The 19,923-nt window shown below is 48.2% G+C and overlaps 1 protein-coding gene across 1 annotated transcript in view; it reads left to right on the top strand.

Annotated features, from left to right (window-relative positions):
- LOC138950211 (uncharacterized) overlaps positions 1-19,923 on the top strand; it is a 71,258-nt gene that overhangs the window by 21,723 nt on the left and 29,612 nt on the right. Inside the window, exon 4 of the mRNA XM_070321959.1 lies at positions 3,079-3,195. Within this exon, the coding sequence (XP_070178060.1) occupies positions 3,079-3,195 (117 nt within the window). The remainder of the gene's footprint in view (positions 1-3,078; positions 3,196-19,923) is intronic.

The raw sequence follows: 19,923 nt of genomic DNA on the forward strand, positions 1-19,923 counted from the left end.
AGAATCAATTCACATGTTTGATCAAATATGGATGGTAGTAAAACTGTTATTTGTAAAATGCTGGCTGTTGGCAAATGGTGACAGATATTTATCGGAAACGATATCAATATATTCCTCTCACCGTCTCGTGTTGATATCCATTTACTCGACATGTCTTTTTATATTTAGTCAAGTTTTGACTAAATATTTTAACATCGAGGGGGAATCGAAACGAGGGTCGTGGTGTATGTGCGTGTGTGTGTGTGTGTGTGTGTGTGTGTGTGTGTGTGTGTGTGTGTGTGTGTGTGTGTGTGTGTGTGTGTGTGTGTGTGTGTGTGTGTGTGTGTGTGTGTGTTTGTGTGTGTGTGTGTAGAGCGATTCAGACTAAACTACTGGACCGATCTTTATGAAATTAATTTTTGACATGAGAGTTCCTGGGAATAATATCCCCGGTTTTTTTCTATTTTTTTCGATAAATGTCTTTGATGACGTCATATCCGGCTTTTTGTAAAAGTTGAGGCGGCACTGTCACACCCTCATTTTTCAATCAAATTGATTGAAATTTTGGCCAAGCAACCTTCGACGAAGGCCGGACTTCGGTATTGCATTTCAGCATGGTGGCTTAAAAATTAATTAATGACTTTGAAAATCTGAACATTGTAAAACAATGTTTTTTTTATAAAACGATTCAACTTTACGTTCATCTTATTCTTCATCATTTTCTGATTCAAAAAACATATAAATATGTTATATTTGGATTAAAAACAAGCTCTGAAAATTAAAAATATAAAAATTATGATTAAAATTAAATTTCCGAAATCGTTTTAAAAACTATTTCATCTTATTCCTTGTCGGTTCCTGATTCCAAAAACATATATATATGATATGTTTGGATTAAAAACACGCTCTGAAAGTTAAAACGAAGAGAGGTACAGTAAAGCGTGCTATGAAGCACAGCGCAACCAAGTCAAGTCAAGTATTTTATTGTTTTGGGCCCAGAGGGCTTTGAAACAAAGATATAATTTTAACAAAAAAAGGTAACAAATCAGACAGTTAATAAATGTATACAAATTGAGCGGACAAATACAACAATACTATACAACCAAACAAAATAAATTGGCAATATACACTTCCATACATACAAACAAAAATAAAAGAAAAATAGGTTTAACAAAATCAGGTAAGAGATCAGACAGATAATATATATACATTAAGCGGACAACGATAATATACAGCCGAAATAAATTAGCAATACCATTATGCCATGCATCTTTTGTAAAAACACAAAACAAAACAAAAGCATATATTACATACATATACATACCAATAAAGAAACTAGATATAACGCTAACATACTAAAATCATAACGTGGGCTACAAATCTTGCTAGCTTCATTAGTTTTATCTTAGATTTACAATTCACTAACTGTTCATATTTTAAACAATTTGGGTGAGATCGGTAATAAGGACTAATTAATTTTCTTCTTTCAGACACTATACTTTCGTCGGTACAAATGAACAAATAGTGAAACTCATCACCTAATTCATTTTTATCGCACATATCACACAATCTTTCATTTCTAGGAGCATTAAAAAATCTAAGCTGATGTATTGGCAACTTATGATTGCTTGTTCTAAATTTTGCTAATTTAACTTGGAATTTCCTAGGCAAACAAAGCAAATACCTTTCCAGACAAAAATCCTTTTTATATATTCTGTAATTAAAACACAAGCTGTTGGCGTTCACGTCAGGAATTGATCTCTTAGCCTTTGCTTTACAACGTTTTTAAAACCTGAGACGGCAAGACTCTGAGTTGTCCATAAATATGATAGACCCAACTTATTTAACATAGTATTGACATGCGACAACCAGGGCAATTTAACGTTTTGTACATGGTATAACTTCAAATGTAGCTTTAACATTAAACAGGACATCTTATTCGCACCATCGTTCATTTCTGTCATCAGTTTATACCAATAAACCAGTAACTGACATTGTACCTCAATTCTAATTGGATAACGACCAAGCTCTCCGTAAACCATACAGGTGGGTGTAGTTTTATATACATCAAGAAGCATTTTTAAAAATCGCAATTGAAACCTTGATAATATGTCTAATGAATCATATCCCCACACCTCACAACCATACAGCAAAATTGGATGTACACACTTCTCAAAAAGATCCAATTGCACGTCAATTGGTAAATTTAGTTTTCTACATTTTCGAATTAACGAGAACATTGCACGGTTACCAATCAAACATTGACGTTTCATGGCATTATGAAATTTGTTATTATAGTTAAATAGTACACCTAAGTACACATAGTCCCAAACTACTTGGACAGGTACTCCATTCAAGAAAAAATTTGGGATATTCCGTATTTTCCCCCGCGAAAAAACAACTATTTTTGTCTTTTCAATATTTATGCTTAGTCCCCAGCCAAACAGTCTCGTCACTTTCACTGCCTTTTGCACTAGCGGCGGACTACGCTCAGTTTCATTCTGTGAGTTCCACAGCTTGACTAAATGTAGTAATTTCGCCTCACGCGACTTGTTAATTATTTGCTGAAAGCCCGCATATAAGAAAGAACGCATAATAGCGAGAACGTCACTGTAGGTATTGCACATACATTTGATCGAGTTGCTTTGGGCTTGTCAGGTCTGCCAAGGTTGATATCAACTTGCATTGAAGTTAAGACAACGTCTTCATGTGTCCATTTCTTAATGACCATTTCATGTAAATCATGTGTCTACTCTGACCAATCAGCACTGACCGTTTTGATTTTATGACATACATTGTAGGCTAGGACCCTTTCTGTTTATTTTTTAAGTTTAACGCAAGACAGGGGCAGCTCTTGAATTAAACATATCAGGGTGATTCTTCTGAGGAATGACATTTCTAACAATTCATATGATAGTGGTGATCCTTCCTTTAAAATAACCCAAAAGTCGAAGAGAGGGTGCACTGAATGACTAGGCACACCCAACTTCTCGTGTGTGTGTGTGTGTTTCGTGTTTCGATGTGTGTGATCGTCTATGTCTGTGTGTGTCTGTGTTTTCAATACAAAATAATCTTTATTTTGTTTGTTACCACCACCAGAGGCACAGGGGGAGATACTGTGTGCTGGAAGGTCAGTCCAGGCTGGTGATATACAAGGACCGCACCAAAGCCAAGGTCAAGGCCGTATATCCTCTTCAGCAGGCTCTGGACGTCACGGTATGTCATACTTGTTACTTTACTTAGGAGTTTTACAAGCCTGAGTAATCAACAAATCTTAATCAGCAGTATATTGTATCTGTTTGACTGGCTGGTCCTTCGTGCAGCAAAACATACTGTTGATGATTTTCTCAGACATTGCTGAAGCTAATAAAGCTTGTTTATGTAACGCCGAGCGGTGTGCGTCACTGAATTTTTAAATAATGTGTTTGTAATCTGTGTAGTACGTAAGTCTGTTATGAGTGAATGTCTGTAGATGTTGTCAGGATGGCTACCGACAAACACGTGACTAAACACACGACCATAACAACACAGGCAATCACAGAACCAACAACCATGCAAACACGTGACTAAACACACGACCATAACAACACAGGCAATCACAGAACCAACAACCATGTAAACACGTGACTAAACACACGACCATAACAACACAGGCAATCACAGAACCAACAACCATGTAAACACGTGACTAAACACACGACCATAACAACACAGGCAATCACAGAACCAACAACCATGTAAACACGTGACTAAACACACGACCATAACAACACAGGCAATCACAGAACCAACAACCATGCAAACACGTGACTAAACACACGACCATAACAACACAGGCAATCACAGAACCAACAACCATGCAAACACGTGACTAAACACACGACCATAACAACACAGGCAATCACAGAACCAACAACCATGTAAACACGTGACTATACAAACAACCATAACAACACAGGCAATCACAGAACCAACAACCATGTAAACACGTGACTATACAAACGACCATAACAACACAGGCAATCACAGAACCAACAAGGAACGTAGTCGATAAATATCGACAGGGGGCCGACTAATGGTTTAAATGTGAAATGTATGTATAATAATGGGTGTGGGTCTGAAATGAAGTTAGGTAGTAGTTAACATTTGTTTTGAATAATTATTGGTATTTTGACAATGTGGGTAGCATGGAAATGTAAGCATTTGAATGTAAGTCTTAGGTACCATTGTACCCAGGAAGAGAGACCAGAGATAGGAGTAGGTTGCAATAGCTTGTGTGGTCTTTGAGTTTTGTTTTTGGAAAGATATTGTTAAAGAAAAAGAAGACAATTACAGTAATGCAATATTTATTGTGAAAACCAACGATTGTACAAAGAACATGTGAAGCAACATTATGTCTATGATGATGTGAAGAAAATTAGTTATGATTTATACTATTATTATTTAGACTTGAGAGTGACAGTGTTGTGACGAACGTTGGCTAATGGTAACGAGTACATATGTGTGTAGTTGTGGTGTGTGTGTGTGTGTTTGCGCGTTGGTTTGGATTATGGGTGTAATTTGTAAAACAGATGTGACAGTAATAATGGAGTTCACATCAGTGAGGTTAGTTTGAAATGAAACACACGCACGTTTTTGAAAAAAAAACAATATGAAATTTTGAACCATGAGATCTGTATTAAATAATAAACTGAACATCAGCAAAACATCAAAGCAATTATTAATAAGGTTTGAAAAGCTTGACTTACTATGTTAAATAGTGGATTGAAGGCTGAAAACGTCATTTACAAATTACATCTGAGATAGGGAGGGCGGGTGGGGGAAGTGCTGAAAGTGTGGATGAGAATAAAAATTAAAAAACATGCTGAGTGACAACAGGGAGGTTAAAGGCTGCCCTTTTCGTAGCGTTCATTAATTAATTCCTATTGTTTACATGTGCCAATAATGTTATAAAACTGTACCTAAGGGGACATAATAACGATTGGCTGTAGCTTTCGAACACAGAAAAAATTATTTCAGTATTGCAAAGTGGTTTTGATAGTGTCGAATGTAAACAGAACAGTCTCAAAGTGAAAGTGGATGTTTTCCGGAAATTGCGAAGTTAACAAGAATACCGGCAGAAAAGCGCGCTTTCCTGCTTAGCACAATACGCTACCGCACTAATCTGGCGTGTCAATATCACTACGTTTTGGACGTGGAAGGTGAGCGATTTCCTTCACGCGGGGATTGTACTGTCTGTGTTGACGGTCTAAAAATAGCCCAACCTCTGCTTTGAGACACAATGTTTACCGCCCTCAGCTAATTCAAGAAATCACCCCCCTCCTGGTACACGTGCACTCAAGTTAACCTCTGCTTTGACCTGCCGGTGTGCCAAGAGTCAGATGAGAGAGAGAGAGAAAGCGAGAGCGAGAGATGTACTGCACGGTCATCTGAAGGTAGAGACAGTCAGAGCACTGTCACTGAGCACAGCGCTCGCAATGTTTACTATTTCGACAACACGCATGACAGCAACATAAAATGTTCAAGTTCATGATGTATGTTACCACACATACACTTTTCTCTTACCTTTTTGTACTTGAAGTTTGTAGTTCGGAAGAAGATTGATTATTCCACCAAAATTTCCACGTAAACAAAATCGTCTGTATTTCTTCTCGCGCAAAAAGTATCCAGTGACCGGATGTTGTGCAAAAGAGTCGCCTATTATGATACAGGGGTGCGTCGGTGTAGGCCTACATCATAACGAACGCATCTGTTAACCAAGCAAACATTGACATGTACAACACTTATGTTGACAATAGTTCTCATAAAAAAACACGTTTTGTCACGCTTGAGAGCATTTCTATGCAAGTGGTGACTACTTAAAACGCGCAAACATTATTGTAGACCCCTTGTGCATAAATATAGATTCTTCCACACAAAGCTTTGTCAGTTGTTGAGGCCTTGCAAGGTTTTGACGGCAACAATAATTATTGTAGTTTTCTAAGACTTTATTTCTGTTGGATTTGTAATATGTTGGGAAGACATATTTATCAATTGATCAACAAAATAAAACATAATAAAAAACGACACAACATTGTTAAAATCATGATTGGCCAACGTTGAACGTTTACGAAGGCCTCAATCTTCACGCGCAAAAACCGTACACCAGATTAACAGGTGCTTGATTTTGGTATTTTGAATTACATAACATTAAACCGTTGTTGGGCTTCATGGTCATGGCAACAGCCATAATAATATTATATGATGTATAATATTATATTTCAGCATATGTGAATTACATGTCATCATACCAAACTGTCATACATTTTTTTTTTATTCCTACATTATTCTGATTGATCACAACCAAACCTACTATCATTGGACACATCCAAATGCAAGCGCCTGTTCTTGACAACTTGCCATATATTTTTAGATCAGTGCAACTTGCTTGGATCTCTTGTTTGGCCTGTAGGTAAAATGTACAATGTATTTTCTGATTTGTGCACAAAAGCTTTTCTTTTTTTCGTTTAACATAACAATGTTTAATGTCACTGTATGTTTCAAAGACCATGGTCACATTTGTAAAACAAATGTTAAATTAGAAAATAAATAACATTTTGGTTCATGTTTTTTTCTACACCTGTGCTGAAAATAAGAAATAAAAATGTCGGTATATAAGTCACTCCAATACATCAAAGTATGAATGGTTTGAGTTTGTTGCGGTTGACCCTGCACAGTTCGACCTATGACGTTTTTGTTGAACAAGTTTGCCGTCACACCTCCCATAGGGTGACGTATTTCACAACTTCCTGTGTTAAACAAATTCAGTGATGACCAATTTTGCCTTTACTCCTCCCATAGGGTGACGGATTTCACAACTTTCTACTGATGAACAATGTTGCCTTTACCCCTCCCATAGGGATCAGATAACAACAAATCACATGATTACAATACGATGCATGGGTTCTGTTCAGACAAGATATCTGTATGGTTCACTTTCAATCGTTCTGTTCAGACAAGATATCTGCATGGCTTACTTTCAATCGTTCTGTTCAGACAAAATATCTGTATGGTTCACTTTCAATCGTTCTGTTCAGACAAGATATCTGTATGGTTCACTTTCAATCGTTCTGTTCAGACAAGATATCTGTATGGTTCACTTTCAATCGTTCTGTTCAGACAAGATATATGTGTGGTTCACTTTCAATCGTTCTGTTCAGACAAGATATCTGTATGGTTCACTTTCAATCGTTCTGTTCAGACAAGATATCTGTATGGTTCACTTTCAATCGTTCTGTTCAGACAAGATATCTGTATGGTTCACTTTCAATCGTTCTGTTCAGACAAGATATCTGTATGGTTCACTTTCAATCGTTCTGTTCAGACAAGATATCTGCATGGCTTACTTTCAATCGTTCTGCCTTTCTGTGTAAGTCCTATAATGCCGAAAAATCGGGCATGGCCCCCAGTTACCTTTGGAAAAATGCGCTACTGCAAAAGAAACTCTAAAACGGCTGACAATTCGGGCTGGGGTGCGGGGCCTGGGAACAATACAGACACAGAGTATAACGACGCCCCTTCACTCGCCATGGGGTAACCTGGGACTGCTAAAGTTTGTTGTTTTCCATGTTAGTTCAGTCCACAGGGTCTGGTGCACCACTTTGACACTTCAGCCGGTCTGGATGCCAAGACTCCCCCGAACCGAAAAGGAATAGAGGGGGGGGGGGGGGGGGGGGGTTGGTGCTTAACGTCCTCACAGGGAATTTCCTATTAGGGACATGTATGGGTGTAATGCTAAATCCCCCGAACCGCAATACTAGGGGGTCCTTAACGTCCTCACAGACATTTTTATTTTAGGGACATGAGTTGATGATACGCTACAATCCCCCGAACCTCAACATCTTACGGCTTATATAGCTGCCGGCTAAACGCCAACAGGAACTACGTCACTAAGGGAAGCTATTTTTTCTGGAAACCCCCTTGCGAAAATCACAAAGTTTTGTCAAATGGTGGGATAGGGAGGGTCAAGGGGAGGACGAGGGTGTGGAGACTACGTCACTAAGTTTGGTCAAATGGTGGGATAGGGAGGGTCAAGGGGAGGGTGTGGAGACTACGTCACTAAGTTTGGTCAAATGGTGGGATAGGGAGGGTCAAGGGGAGGACGAGGGTGTGGAGACTACGTCACTAAGTTTGGTCAAATGGTGGGATAGGGAGGGGCAAGGGGAGGGTGTGGAGACTACGTCACTAAGTTTGGTCAAATGGTGGGATAGGGAGGGTCAAGGGGAGGACAGGGTGTGGAGACTACGTCACAAAGTTTGGTCAAATGGTGGGATAGGGAGGGGCAAGGGGAGGACAGGGTGTGGAGACTACGTCACAAAGTTTGGTCAAATGGTGGGATAGGGAGGGGCAAGGGGAGGACAGGGTGTGGAGACTACGTCACAAAGTTTGGTCAAATGGTGGGATAGGGAGGGGCAAGGGGAGGACAGGGTGTGGAGACTACGTCACAAAGTTTGGTCAAATGGTGGGATAGGGAGGGTCAAGGGGAGGGTGTGGAGACTACGTCACAAAGTTTGGTCAAATGGTGGGATAGGGAGGGGCAAGGGGAGGACAGGGTGTGGAGACTACGTCACAAAGTTTGGTCAAATGGTGGGATAGGGAGGGGCAAGGGGAGGACAGGGTGTGGAGACTACGTCACAAAGTTTGGTCAAATGGTGGGATAGGGAGGGGCAAGGGGAGGACAGGGTGTGGAGACTACGTCACAAAGTTTGGTCAAATGGTGGGATAGGGAGGGGCAAGGGGAGGACAGGGTGTGGAGACTACGTCACAAAGTTTGGTCAAATGGTGGGATAGGGAGGGGCAAGGGGAGGACAGGGTGTGGAGACTACGTCACTAAGTTTGGTCAAATGGTGGGATAGGGAGGGTCAAGGGGAGGACAGGGTGTGGAGACTACGTCACAAAGTTTGGTCAAATGGTGGGATAGGGAGGGGCAAGGGGAGGACAGGGTGGGGAGACTACGTCACTAAGTTTGGTCAAATAGTGGGATAGGGAGGGTCAAGGGGAGGACGAGGGTGTGGAGACTACGTCACTAAGTTTGGTCAAATGGTGGGATAGGGAGGGGCAAGGGGAGGACAGGGTGTGGAGACTACGTCACTAAGTTTGGTCAAATGGTGGGATAGGGAGGGGCAAGGGGAGGACAGGGTGTGGAGACTACGTCACTAAGTTTGGTCAAATGGTGGGATAGGGAGGGGCAAGGGGAGGACGAGGGTGTGGAGACTACGTCACTAAGTTTGGTCAAATGGTGGGATAGGGAGGGTCAAGGGGAGGACAGGGTGTGGAGACTACGTCACTAAGTTTGGTCAAATGGTGGGATAGGGAGGGGCAAGGGGAGGGTGTGGAGACTACGTCACTAAGTTTGGTCAAATGGTGGGATAGGGAGGGTCAAGGGGAGGACAAGGTGTGGAGACTACGTCACTAAGTTTGGTCACATGGTGGGATAGGGAGGGGCAAGGGGAGGACAGGGTGTGGAGACTACGTCACTAAGTTTGGTCAAATGGTGGGATAGGGAGGGTCAAGGGGAGGACAGGGTGTGGAGACTACGTCACTAAGTTTGGTCAAATGGTGGGATAGGGAGGGTCAAGGGGAGGGTGTGGAGACTACGTCACTAAGTTTGGTCAAATTGTGGGATAGGGAGGGTCAAGGGGAGGACAGGGTGTGGAGACTACGTCACTAAGTTTGGTCAAATGGTGGGATAGGGAGGGTCAAGGGGAGGACAGGGTGTGGAGACTACGTCACTAAGTTTGGTCAAATGGTGGGATAGGGAGGGTCAAGGGGAGGGTGTGGAGACTACGTCACTAAGTTTGGTCAAATGGTGGGATAGGGAGGGTCAAGGGGAGGACAGGGTGTGGAGACTACGTCACTAAGTTTGGTCAAATGGTGGGATAGGGAGGGTCAAGGGGAGGGTGTGGAGACTACGTCACTAAGTTTGGTCAAATTGTGGGATAGGGAGGGTCAAGGGGAGGACAGGGTGTGGAGACTACGTCACTAAGTTTGGTCAAATGGTGGGATAGGGAGGGGCAAGGGGAGGACAGGGTGTGGAGACTACGTCACTAAGTTTGGTCAAATGGTGGGATAGGGAGGGGCAAGGGGAGGACAGGGTGTGGAGACTACGTCACTAAGTTTGGTCAAATGGTGGGATAGGGAGGGTCAAGGGGAGGACAGGGTGTGGAGACTACGTCACTAAGTTTGGTCAAATGGTGGGATAGGGAGGGGCAAGGGGAGGACGAGGGTGTGGAGACTACGTCACTAAGTTTGGTCAAATGGTGGGATAGGGAGGGTCAAGGGGAGGACAGGGTGTGGAGACTACGTCACTAAGTTTGGTCAAATGGTGGGATAGGGAGGGGCAAGGGGAGGACAGGGTGTGGAGACTACGTCACTAAGTTTGGTCAAATGGTGGGATAGGGAGGGGCAAGGGGAGGACAGGGTGTGGAGACTACGTCACTAAGTTTGGTCAAATGGTGGGATAGGGAGGGTCAAGGGGAGGACAGGGTGTGGAGACTACGTCACTAAGTTTGGTCAAATGGTGGGATAGGGAGGGGCAAGGGGAGGACGAGGGTGTGGAGACTACGTCACTAAGTTAGGTCAAATGGTGGGATAGGGAGGGACAAGGGGAGGGTGTGGAGACTACGTCACTAAGTTTGGTCACATGGTGGGATAGGGAGGGACAAGGGGAGGACGAGGGTGGGGAGACTACGTCACTAAGTTTGGTCAAATGGTGGGATAGGGAGGGGCAAGGGGAGGGGTGTGGAGACTACGTCACTAAGTTTGGTCAAATGGTGGGATAGGGAGGGGCAAGGGGAGGGGTGTGGAGACTACGTCACTAAGTTTGGTCAAATGGTGGGATAGGGAGGGTCAAGGGGAGGGTGTGGAGACTACGTCACTAAGTTTGGTCAAATGGTGGGATAGGGAGGGGCAAGGGGAGGACGAGGGTGTGGAGACTACGTCACTAAGTTTGGTCAAATGGTGGGATAGGGAGGGTCAAGGGGAGGGTGTGGAGACTACGTCACTAAGTTTGGTCAAATGGTGGGATAGGGAGGGGCAAGGGGAGGACGAGGGTGTGGAGACTACGTCACTAAGTTTGGTCAAATGGTGGGATAGGGAGGGTCAAGGGGAGGACAGGGTGTGGAGACTACGTCACTAAGTTTGGTCAAATGGTGGGATAGGGAGGGGCAAGGGGAGGACAGGGTGTGGAGACTACGTCACTAAGTTTGGTCAAATGGTGGGATAGGGAGGGTCAAGGGGAGGACAGGGTGTGGAGACTACGTCACTAAGTTTGGTCAAATGGTGGGATAGGGAGGGGCAAGGGGAGGACGAGGGTGTGGAGACTACGTCACTAAGTTTGGTCAAATGGTGGGATAGGGAGGGTCAAGGGGAGGACAGGGTGTGGAGACTACGTCACTAAGTTTGGTCAAATGGTGGGATAGGGAGGGACAAGGGGAGGGTGTGGAGACTACGTCACTAAGTTTGGTCACATGGTGGGATAGGGAGGGACAAGGGGAGGACGAGGGTGGGGAGACTACGTCACTAAGTTTGGTCAAATGGTGGGATAGGGAGGGGCAAGGGGAGGGGTGTGGAGACTACGTCACTAAGTTTGGTCAAATGGTGGGATAGGGAGGGGCAAGGGGAGGGGTGTGGAGACTACGTCACTAAGTTTGGTCAAATGGTGGGATAGGGAGGGTCAAGGGGAGGGTGTGGAGACTACGTCACTAAGTTTGGTCAAATGGTGGGATAGGGAGGGGCAAGGGGAGGACGAGGGTGTGGAGACTACGTCACTAAGTTTGGTCAAATGGTGGGATAGGGAGGGTCAAGGGGAGGGTGTGGAGACTACGTCACTAAGTTTGGTCAAATGGTGGGATAGGGAGGGGCAAGGGGAGGACGAGGGTGTGGAGACTACGTCACTAAGTTTGGTCAAATGGTGGGATAGGGAGGGTCAAGGGGAGGACAGGGTGTGGAGACTACGTCACTAAGTTTGGTCAAATGGTGGGATAGGGAGGGGCAAGGGGAGGACAGGGTGTGGAGACTACGTCACTAAGTTTGGTCAAATGGTGGGATAGGGAGGGTCAAGGGGAGGACAGGGTGTGGAGACTACGTCACTAAGTTTGGTCAAATGGTGGGATAGGGAGGGGCAAGGGGAGGACGAGGGTGTGGAGACTACGTCACTAAGTTTGGTCAAATGGTGGGATAGGGAGGGTCAAGGGGAGGACAGGGTGTGGAGACTACGTCACTAAGTTTGGTCAAATGGTGGGATAGGGAGGGGCAAGGGGAGGACGAGGGTGTGGAGACTACGTCACTAAGTTTGGTCACATGGTGGGATAGGGAGGGACAAGGGGAGGACGAGGGTGGGGAGACTACGTCACTAAGTTTGGTCAAATGGTGGGATAGGGAGGGGCAAGGGGAGGGGTGTGGAGACTACGTCACTAAGTTTGGTCAAATGGTGGGATAGGGAGGGACAAGGGGAGGACAGGGGGTGGAGACTACGTCACTAAGTTTGGTCAAATGGTGGGATAGGGAGGGGCAAGGGGAGGGTGTGGAGACTACGTCACTAAGTTTGGTCAAATGGTGGGATAGGGAGGGTCAAGGGGAGGACGAGGGTGGGGAGACTACGTCACTAAGTTTGGTCAAATGGTGGGATAGGGAGGGTCAAGGGGAGGACAGGGTGTGGAGACTACGTCACTAAGTTTGGTCAAATGGTGGGATAGGGAGGGTCAAGGGGAGGACAGGGTGTGGAGACTACGTCACTAAGTTTGGTCAAATGGTGGGATAGGGAGGGGCAAGGGGAGGACAGGGTGTGGAGACTACGTCACTAAGTTTGGTCAAATGGTGGGATAGGGAGGGTCAAGGGGAGGGTGTGGAGACTACGTCACTAAGTTTGGTCAAATGGTGGGATAGGGAGGGTCAAGGGGAGGACAGGGTGTGGAGACTACGTCACTAAGTTTGGTCAAATGGTGGGATAGGGAGGGGCAAGGGGAGGGTGTGGAGACTACGTCACTAAGTTTGGTCAAATGGTGGGATAGGGAGGGTCAAGGGGAGGACGAGGGTGGGGAGACTACGTCACTAAGTTTGGTCAAATGGTGGGATAGGGAGGGGCAAGGGGAGGGTGTGGAGACTACGTCACTAAGTTTGGTCAAATGGTGGGATAGGGAGGGTCAAGGGGAGGACGAGGGTGGGGAGACTACGTCACTAAGTTTGGTCAAATGGTGGGATAGGGAGGGTCAAGGGGAGGACAGGGTGTGGAGACTACGTCACTAAGTTTGGTCAAATGGTGGGATAGGGAGGGTCAAGGGGAGGACGAGGGTGTGGAGACTACGTCACTAAGTTTGGTCAAATGGTGGGATAGGGAGGGTCAAGGGGAGGACAGGGTGTGGAGACTACGTCACTAAGTTTGGTCAAATGGTGGGATAGGGAGGGGCAAGGGGAGGACGAGGGTGTGGAGACTACGTCACTAAGTTTGGTCAAATGGTGGGATAGGGAGGGACAAGGGGAGGGTGTGGAGACTACGTCACTAAGTTTGGTCACATGGTGGGATAGGGAGGGACAAGGGGAGGACGAGGGTGGGGAGACTACGTCACTAAGTTTGGTCAAATGGTGGGATAGGGAGGGGCAAGGGGAGGGGTGTGGAGACTACGTCACTAAGTTTGGTCAAATGGTGGGATAGGGAGGGTCAAGGGGAGGGTGTGGAGACTACGTCACTAAGTTTGGTCAAATGGTGGGATAGGGAGGGGCAAGGGGAGGACGAGGGTGTGGAGACTACGTCACTAAGTTTGGTCAAATGGTGGGATAGGGAGGGGCAAGGGGAGGACGAGGGTGTGGAGACTACGTCACTAAGTTTGGTCAAATGGTGGGATAGGGAGGGTCAAGGGGAGGGTGTGGAGACTACGTCACTAAGTTTGGTCAAATGGTGGGATAGGGAGGGGCAAGGGGAGGACGAGGGTGTGGAGACTACGTCACTAAGTTTGGTCAAATGGTGGGATAGGGAGGGTCAAGGGGAGGGTGTGGAGACTACGTCACTAAGTTTGGTCAAATGGTGGGATAGGGAGGGGCAAGGGGAGGACGAGGGTGGGGAGACTACGTCACTAAGTTTGGTCAAATGGTGGGATAGGGAGGGGCAAGGGGAGGGTGTGGAGACTACGTCACTAAGTTTGGTCAAATGGTGGGATAGGGAGGGTCAAGGGGAGGACAGGGTGTGGAGACTACGTCACTAAGTTTGGTCAAATGGTGGGATAGGGAGGGGCAAGGGGAGGACGAGGGTGTGGAGACTACGTCACTAAGTTTGGTCAAATGGTGGGATAGGGAGGGTCAAGGGGAGGGTGTGGAGACTACGTCACTAAGTTTGGTCAAATGGTGGGATAGGGAGGGGCAAGGGGAGGGTGTGGAGACTACGTCACTAAGTTTGGTCACATGGTGGGATAGGGAGGGTCAAGGGGAGGAGAGGGTGTGGAGACTACGTCACTAAGTTTGGTCACATGGTGGGATAGGGAGGGGCAAGGGGAGGACGAGGGTGTGGAGACTACATCACTAAGTTTGGTCAAATGGTGGGATAGGGAGGGGCAAGGGGAGGACAGGGTGTGGAGACTACGTCACTAAGTTTGGTCAAATGGTGGGATAGGGAGGGGCAAGGGGAGGACAGGGTGTGGAGACTACGTCACTAAGTTTGGTCAAATGGTGGGATAGGGAGGGGCAAGGGGAGGACGAGGGGTGTGGAGACTACGTCACTTAGTTTGGTCAAATGGTGGGATAGGGAGGGTCAAGGGGAGGACGAGGGTGTGGAGACTACGTCACTAAGTTTGGTCACATGGTGGGATAGGGAGGGGCAAGGGGAGGACGAGGGTGTGGAGACTACGTCACTAAGTTTGGTCAAATGGTGGGATAGGGAGGGTCAAGGGGAGGACAGGGTGTGGAGACTACGTCACTAAGTTTGGTCAAATGGTGGGATAGGGAGGGTCAAGGGGAGGACGAGGGGTGTGGAGACTACGTCACTAAGTTTGGTCAAATGGTGGGATAGGGAGGGTCAAGGGGAGGACGAGGGTGTGGAGACTACGTCACTAAGTTTGGTCAAATGGTGGGATAGGGAGGGGCAAGGGGAGGACAGGGTGTGGAGACTACGTCACTAAGTTTGGTCAAATGGTGGGATAGGGAGGGGCAAGGGGAGGGTGTGGAGACTACGTCACTAAGTTTGGTCAAATGGTGGGATAGGGAGGGTCAAGGGGAGGGTGTGGAGACTACGTCACTAAGTTTGGTCAAATGGTGGGAATAGGGAGGGTCAAGGGGAGGGTGTGGAGACTACGTCACTAAGTTTGGTCAAATGGTGGGATAGGGAGGGGCAAGGGGAGGACAGGGTGTGGAGACTACGTCACTAAGTTTGGTCAAATGGTGGGATAGGGAGGGGCAAGGGGAGGGTGTGGAGACTACGTCACTAAGTTTGGTCAAATGGTGGGATAGGGAGGGGCAAGGGGAGGACAGGGTGTGGAGACTACGTCACTAAGTTTGGTCAAATGGTGGGATAGGGAGGGTCAAGGGGAGGACGAGGGTGGGGAGACTACGTCACTAAGTTTGGTCAAATGGTGGGATAGGGAGGGTCAAGGGGAAGACGAGGGGTGTGGAGACTACGTCACTAAGTTTGGTCAAATGGTGGGATAGGGAGGGGCAAGGGGAGGACAGGGTGTGGAGACTACGTCACTAAGTTTGGTCACATGGTGGGATAGGGAGGGTCAAGGGGAGGGTGTGGAGACTACGTCACTAAGTTTGGTCAAATGGTGGGATAGGGAGGGTCAAGGGGAGGACGAGGGTGGGGAGACTACGTCACTAAGTTTGGTCAAATGGTGGGATAGGGAGGGTCAAGGGGAGGACGAGGGTGGGGAGACTACGTCACTAAGTTTGGTCAAATGGTGGGATAGGGAGGGTCAAGGGGAGGACGAGGGTGGGGAGACTACGTCACTAAGTTTGGTCAAATGGTGGGATAGGGAGGGTCAAGGGGAGGACGAGGGTGGGGAGACTACGTCACTAAGTTTGGTCAAATGGTGGGATAGGGAGGGTCAAGGGGAGGACGAGGGTGTGGAGACTACGTCACTAAGTTTGGTCAAATGGTGGGATAGGGAGGGTCAAGGGGAGGACGAGGGTGGGGAGACTACGTCACTAAGTTTGGTCAAATGGTGGGATAGGGAGGGTCAAGGGGAGGACGAGGGTGTGGAGACTACGTCACTAAGTTTGGTCAAATGGTGGGATAGGGAGGGTCAAGGGGAGGACGAGGGTGTGGAGACTACGTCACTAAGTTTGGTCAAATAGTGGGATAGGGAGGGTCAAGGGGAGGACAGGGTGTGGAGACTACGTCACTAAGTTTGGTCAAATGGTGGGATAGGGAGGGGCAAGGGGAGGACGAGGGTGTGGAGACTACGTCACTAAGTTTGGTCAAATGGTGGGATAGGGAGGGTCAAGGGGAGGACAGGGTGTGGAGACTACGTCACTAAGTTTGGTCAAATAGTGGGATAGGGAGGGTCAAGGGGAGGACAGGGTGTGGAGACTACGTCACTAAGTTTGGTCAAATGGTGGGATAGGGAGGGTCAAGGGGAGGACAGGGTGTGGAGACTACGTCACTAAGTTTGGTCAAATAGTGGGATAGGGAGGGGCAAGGGGAGGACAGGGTGTGGAGACTACGTCACTAAGTTTGGTCAAATGGTGGGATAGGGAGGGTCAAGGGGAGGACAGGGTGTGGAGACTACGTCACTAAGTTTGGTCAAATGGTGGGATAGGGAGGGTCAAGGGGAGGACAGGGTGTGGAGACTACGTCACTAAGTTTGGTCAAATAGTGGGATAGGGAGGGTCAAGGGGAGGACAGGGTGTGGAGACTACGTCACTAAGTTTGGTCAAATGGTGGGATAGGGAGGGTCAAGGGGAGGACAGGGTGTGGAGACTACGTCACTAAGTTTGGTCAAATGGTGGGATAGGGAGGGTCAAGGGGAGGACAGGGTGTGGAGACTACGTCACTAAGTTTGGTCAAATGGTGGGATAGGGAGGGTCAAGGGGAGGACAGGGTGGGGAGACTACGTCACTAAGTTTGGTCAAATGGTGGGATAGGGAGGGGCAAGGGGAGGACAGGGTGTGGAGACTACGTCACTAAGTTTGGTCAAATGGTGGGATAGGGAGGGTCAAGGGGAGGACGAGGGTGGGGAGACTACGTCACTAAGTTTGGTCAAATGGTGGGATAGGGAGGGTCAAGGGGAAGACGAGGGGTGTGGAGACTACGTCACTAAGTTTGGTCAAATGGTGGGATAGGGAGGGGCAAGGGGAGGACAGGGTGTGGAGACTACGTCACTAAGTTTGGTCACATGGTGGGATAGGGAGGGGCAAGGGGAGGGTGTGGAGACTACGTCACTAAGTTTGGTCAAATGGTGGGATAGGGAGGGTCAAGGGGAGGACGAGGGTGGGGAGACTACGTCACTAAGTTTGGTCAAATGGTGGGATAGGGAGGGTCAAGGGGAGGACGAGGGTGGGGAGACTACGTCACTAAGTTTGGTCAAATGGTGGGATAGGGAGGGTCAAGGGGAGGACGAGGGTGGGGAGACTACGTCACTAAGTTTGGTCAAATGGTGGGATAGGGAGGGTCAAGGGGAGGACGAGGGTGGGGAGACTACGTCACTAAGTTTGGTCAAATGGTGGGATAGGGAGGGTCAAGGGGAGGACGAGGGTGGGGAGACTACGTCACTAAGTTTGGTCAAATGGTGGGATAGGGAGGGTCAAGGGGAGGACGAGGGTGGGGAGACTACGTCACTAAGTTTGGTCAAATGGTGGGATAGGGAGGGTCAAGGGGAGGACGATGGTGGGGAGACTACGTCACTAAGTTTGGTCAAATGGTGGGATAGGGAGGGTCAAGGGGAGGACGAGGGTGTGGAGACTACGTCACTAAGTTTGGTCAAATAGTGGGATAGGGAGGGTCAAGGGGAGGACAGGGTGTGGAGACTACGTCACTAAGTTTGGTCAAATGGTGGGATAGGGAGGGTCAAGGGGAGGACAGGGTGTGGAGACTACGTCACTAAGTTTGGTCAAATAGTGGGATAGGGAGGGGCAAGGGGAGGACAGGGTGTGGAGACTACGTCACTAAGTTTGGTCAAATGGTGGGATAGGGAGGGTCAAGGGCAGGGTGTGGAGACTACGTCACTAAGTTTGGTCAAATGGTGGGATAGGGAGGGTCAAGGGGAAGACGAGGGGTGTGGAGACTACGTCACTAAGTTTGGTCAAATGGTGGGATAGGGAGGGGCAAGGGGAGGACAGGGTGTGGAGACTACGTCACTAAGTTTGGTCAAATGGTGGGATAGGGAGGGTCAAGGGGAGGACGAGGGTGGGGAGACTACGTCACTAAGTTTGGTCAAATGGTGGGATAGGGAGGGTCAAGGGGAGGACAGGGTGTGGAGACTACGTCACTAAGTTTGGTCAAATGGTGGGATAGGGAGGGGCAAGGGGAAGGGTGGGGAGACTACGTCACTAAGTTTGGTCAAATGGTGGGATAGGGAGGGTCAAGGGGAGGACAGGGTGTGGAGACTACGTCACTAAGTTTGGTCAAATGGTGGGATAGGGAGGGTCAAGGGGAGGACAGGGTGTGGAGACTACGTCACTAAGTTTGGTCAAATAGTGGGATAGGGAGGGTCAAGGGGAGGACAGGGTGTGGAGACTACGTCACTAAGTTTGGTCAAATGGTGGGATAGGGAGGGTCAAGGGGAGGACAGGGTGTGGAGACTACGTCACTAAGTTTGGTCAAATGGTGGGATAGGGAGGGTCAAGGGGAGGACAGGGTGTGGAGACTACGTCACTAAGTTTGGTCAAATGGTGGGATAGGGAGGGTCAAGGGGAGGACAGGGTGTGGAGACTACGTCACTAAGTTTGGTCAAATGGTGGGATAGGGAGGGTCAAGGGGAGGACAGGGTGGGGAGACTACGTCACTAAGTTTGGTCAAATAGTGGGATAGGGAGGGGCAAGGGGAGGACAGGGTGTGGAGACTACGTCACTAAGTTTGGTCAAATGGTGGGATAGGGAGGGTCAAGGGGAGGACGAGGGTGGGGAGACTACGTCACTAAGTTTGGTCAAATGGTGGGATAGGGAGGGGCAAGGGGAGGACAGGGTGTGGAGACTACGTCACTAAGTTTGGTCAAATGGTGGGATAGGGAGGGGCAAGGGGAAGACGAGGGTGTGGAGACTACGTCACTAAGTTTGGTCACATGGTGGGATAGGGAGGGTCAAGAGGAGGACAAGGTGTGGAGACTACGTCACTAAGTTTGGTCAAATGGTGGGATAGGGAGGGTCAAGGGGAGGGTGTGGAGACTACGTCACTAAGTTTGGTCAAATGGTGGGATAGGGAGGGGCAAGGGGAGGACGAGGGTGGGGAGACTACGTCACTAAGGGGAGATCCCCTGCGAGGCAGACAAGCAGGAGAGGGGGAGGGAATGGAGGTTAGGGATGGGAAGAGGAGGGCAGTACTGACCGCCCCAACAATGGCAACCAGCAGAAGAGGGGGAGGGAATGGAGGTTAGGGATGGGAAGAGGAGGGCAGTACTGACCGCCCCAACAATGACAACCAGCAGAAGAGGGGGAGGGAACGGAGGTCAGGGGTAGGAAGAGGAGGGCAGTACTGACCGCCCCAACAATGGCAACCAGCAGAAGAGGGGGAGGGAATGGAGGTCAGGGGTAGGAACAGGAGGGCAGTACTGACCGCCCCAACAATGGCAACCAGCAGAAGAGGGGGAGGGAATGGAGGTCAGGGGTAGGAACAGGAGGGCAGTACTGACCGCCCCAACAATGACAACCAGCAGAAGAGGGGGAGGGAACGGAGGTCAGGGGTAGGATCAGGAGGGCAGTACTGACCGCCCCAACAATGGCAACCAGCAGAAGAGGGGGAGGGAATGGAGGTCAGGGGTAGGAACA

The sequence above is a fragment of the Littorina saxatilis genome, linkage group LG16 (genome assembly GCF_037325665.1).
Source record: "Littorina saxatilis isolate snail1 linkage group LG16, US_GU_Lsax_2.0, whole genome shotgun sequence".
NCBI lineage: Eukaryota > Metazoa > Mollusca > Gastropoda > Littorinimorpha > Littorinidae > Littorina > Littorina saxatilis.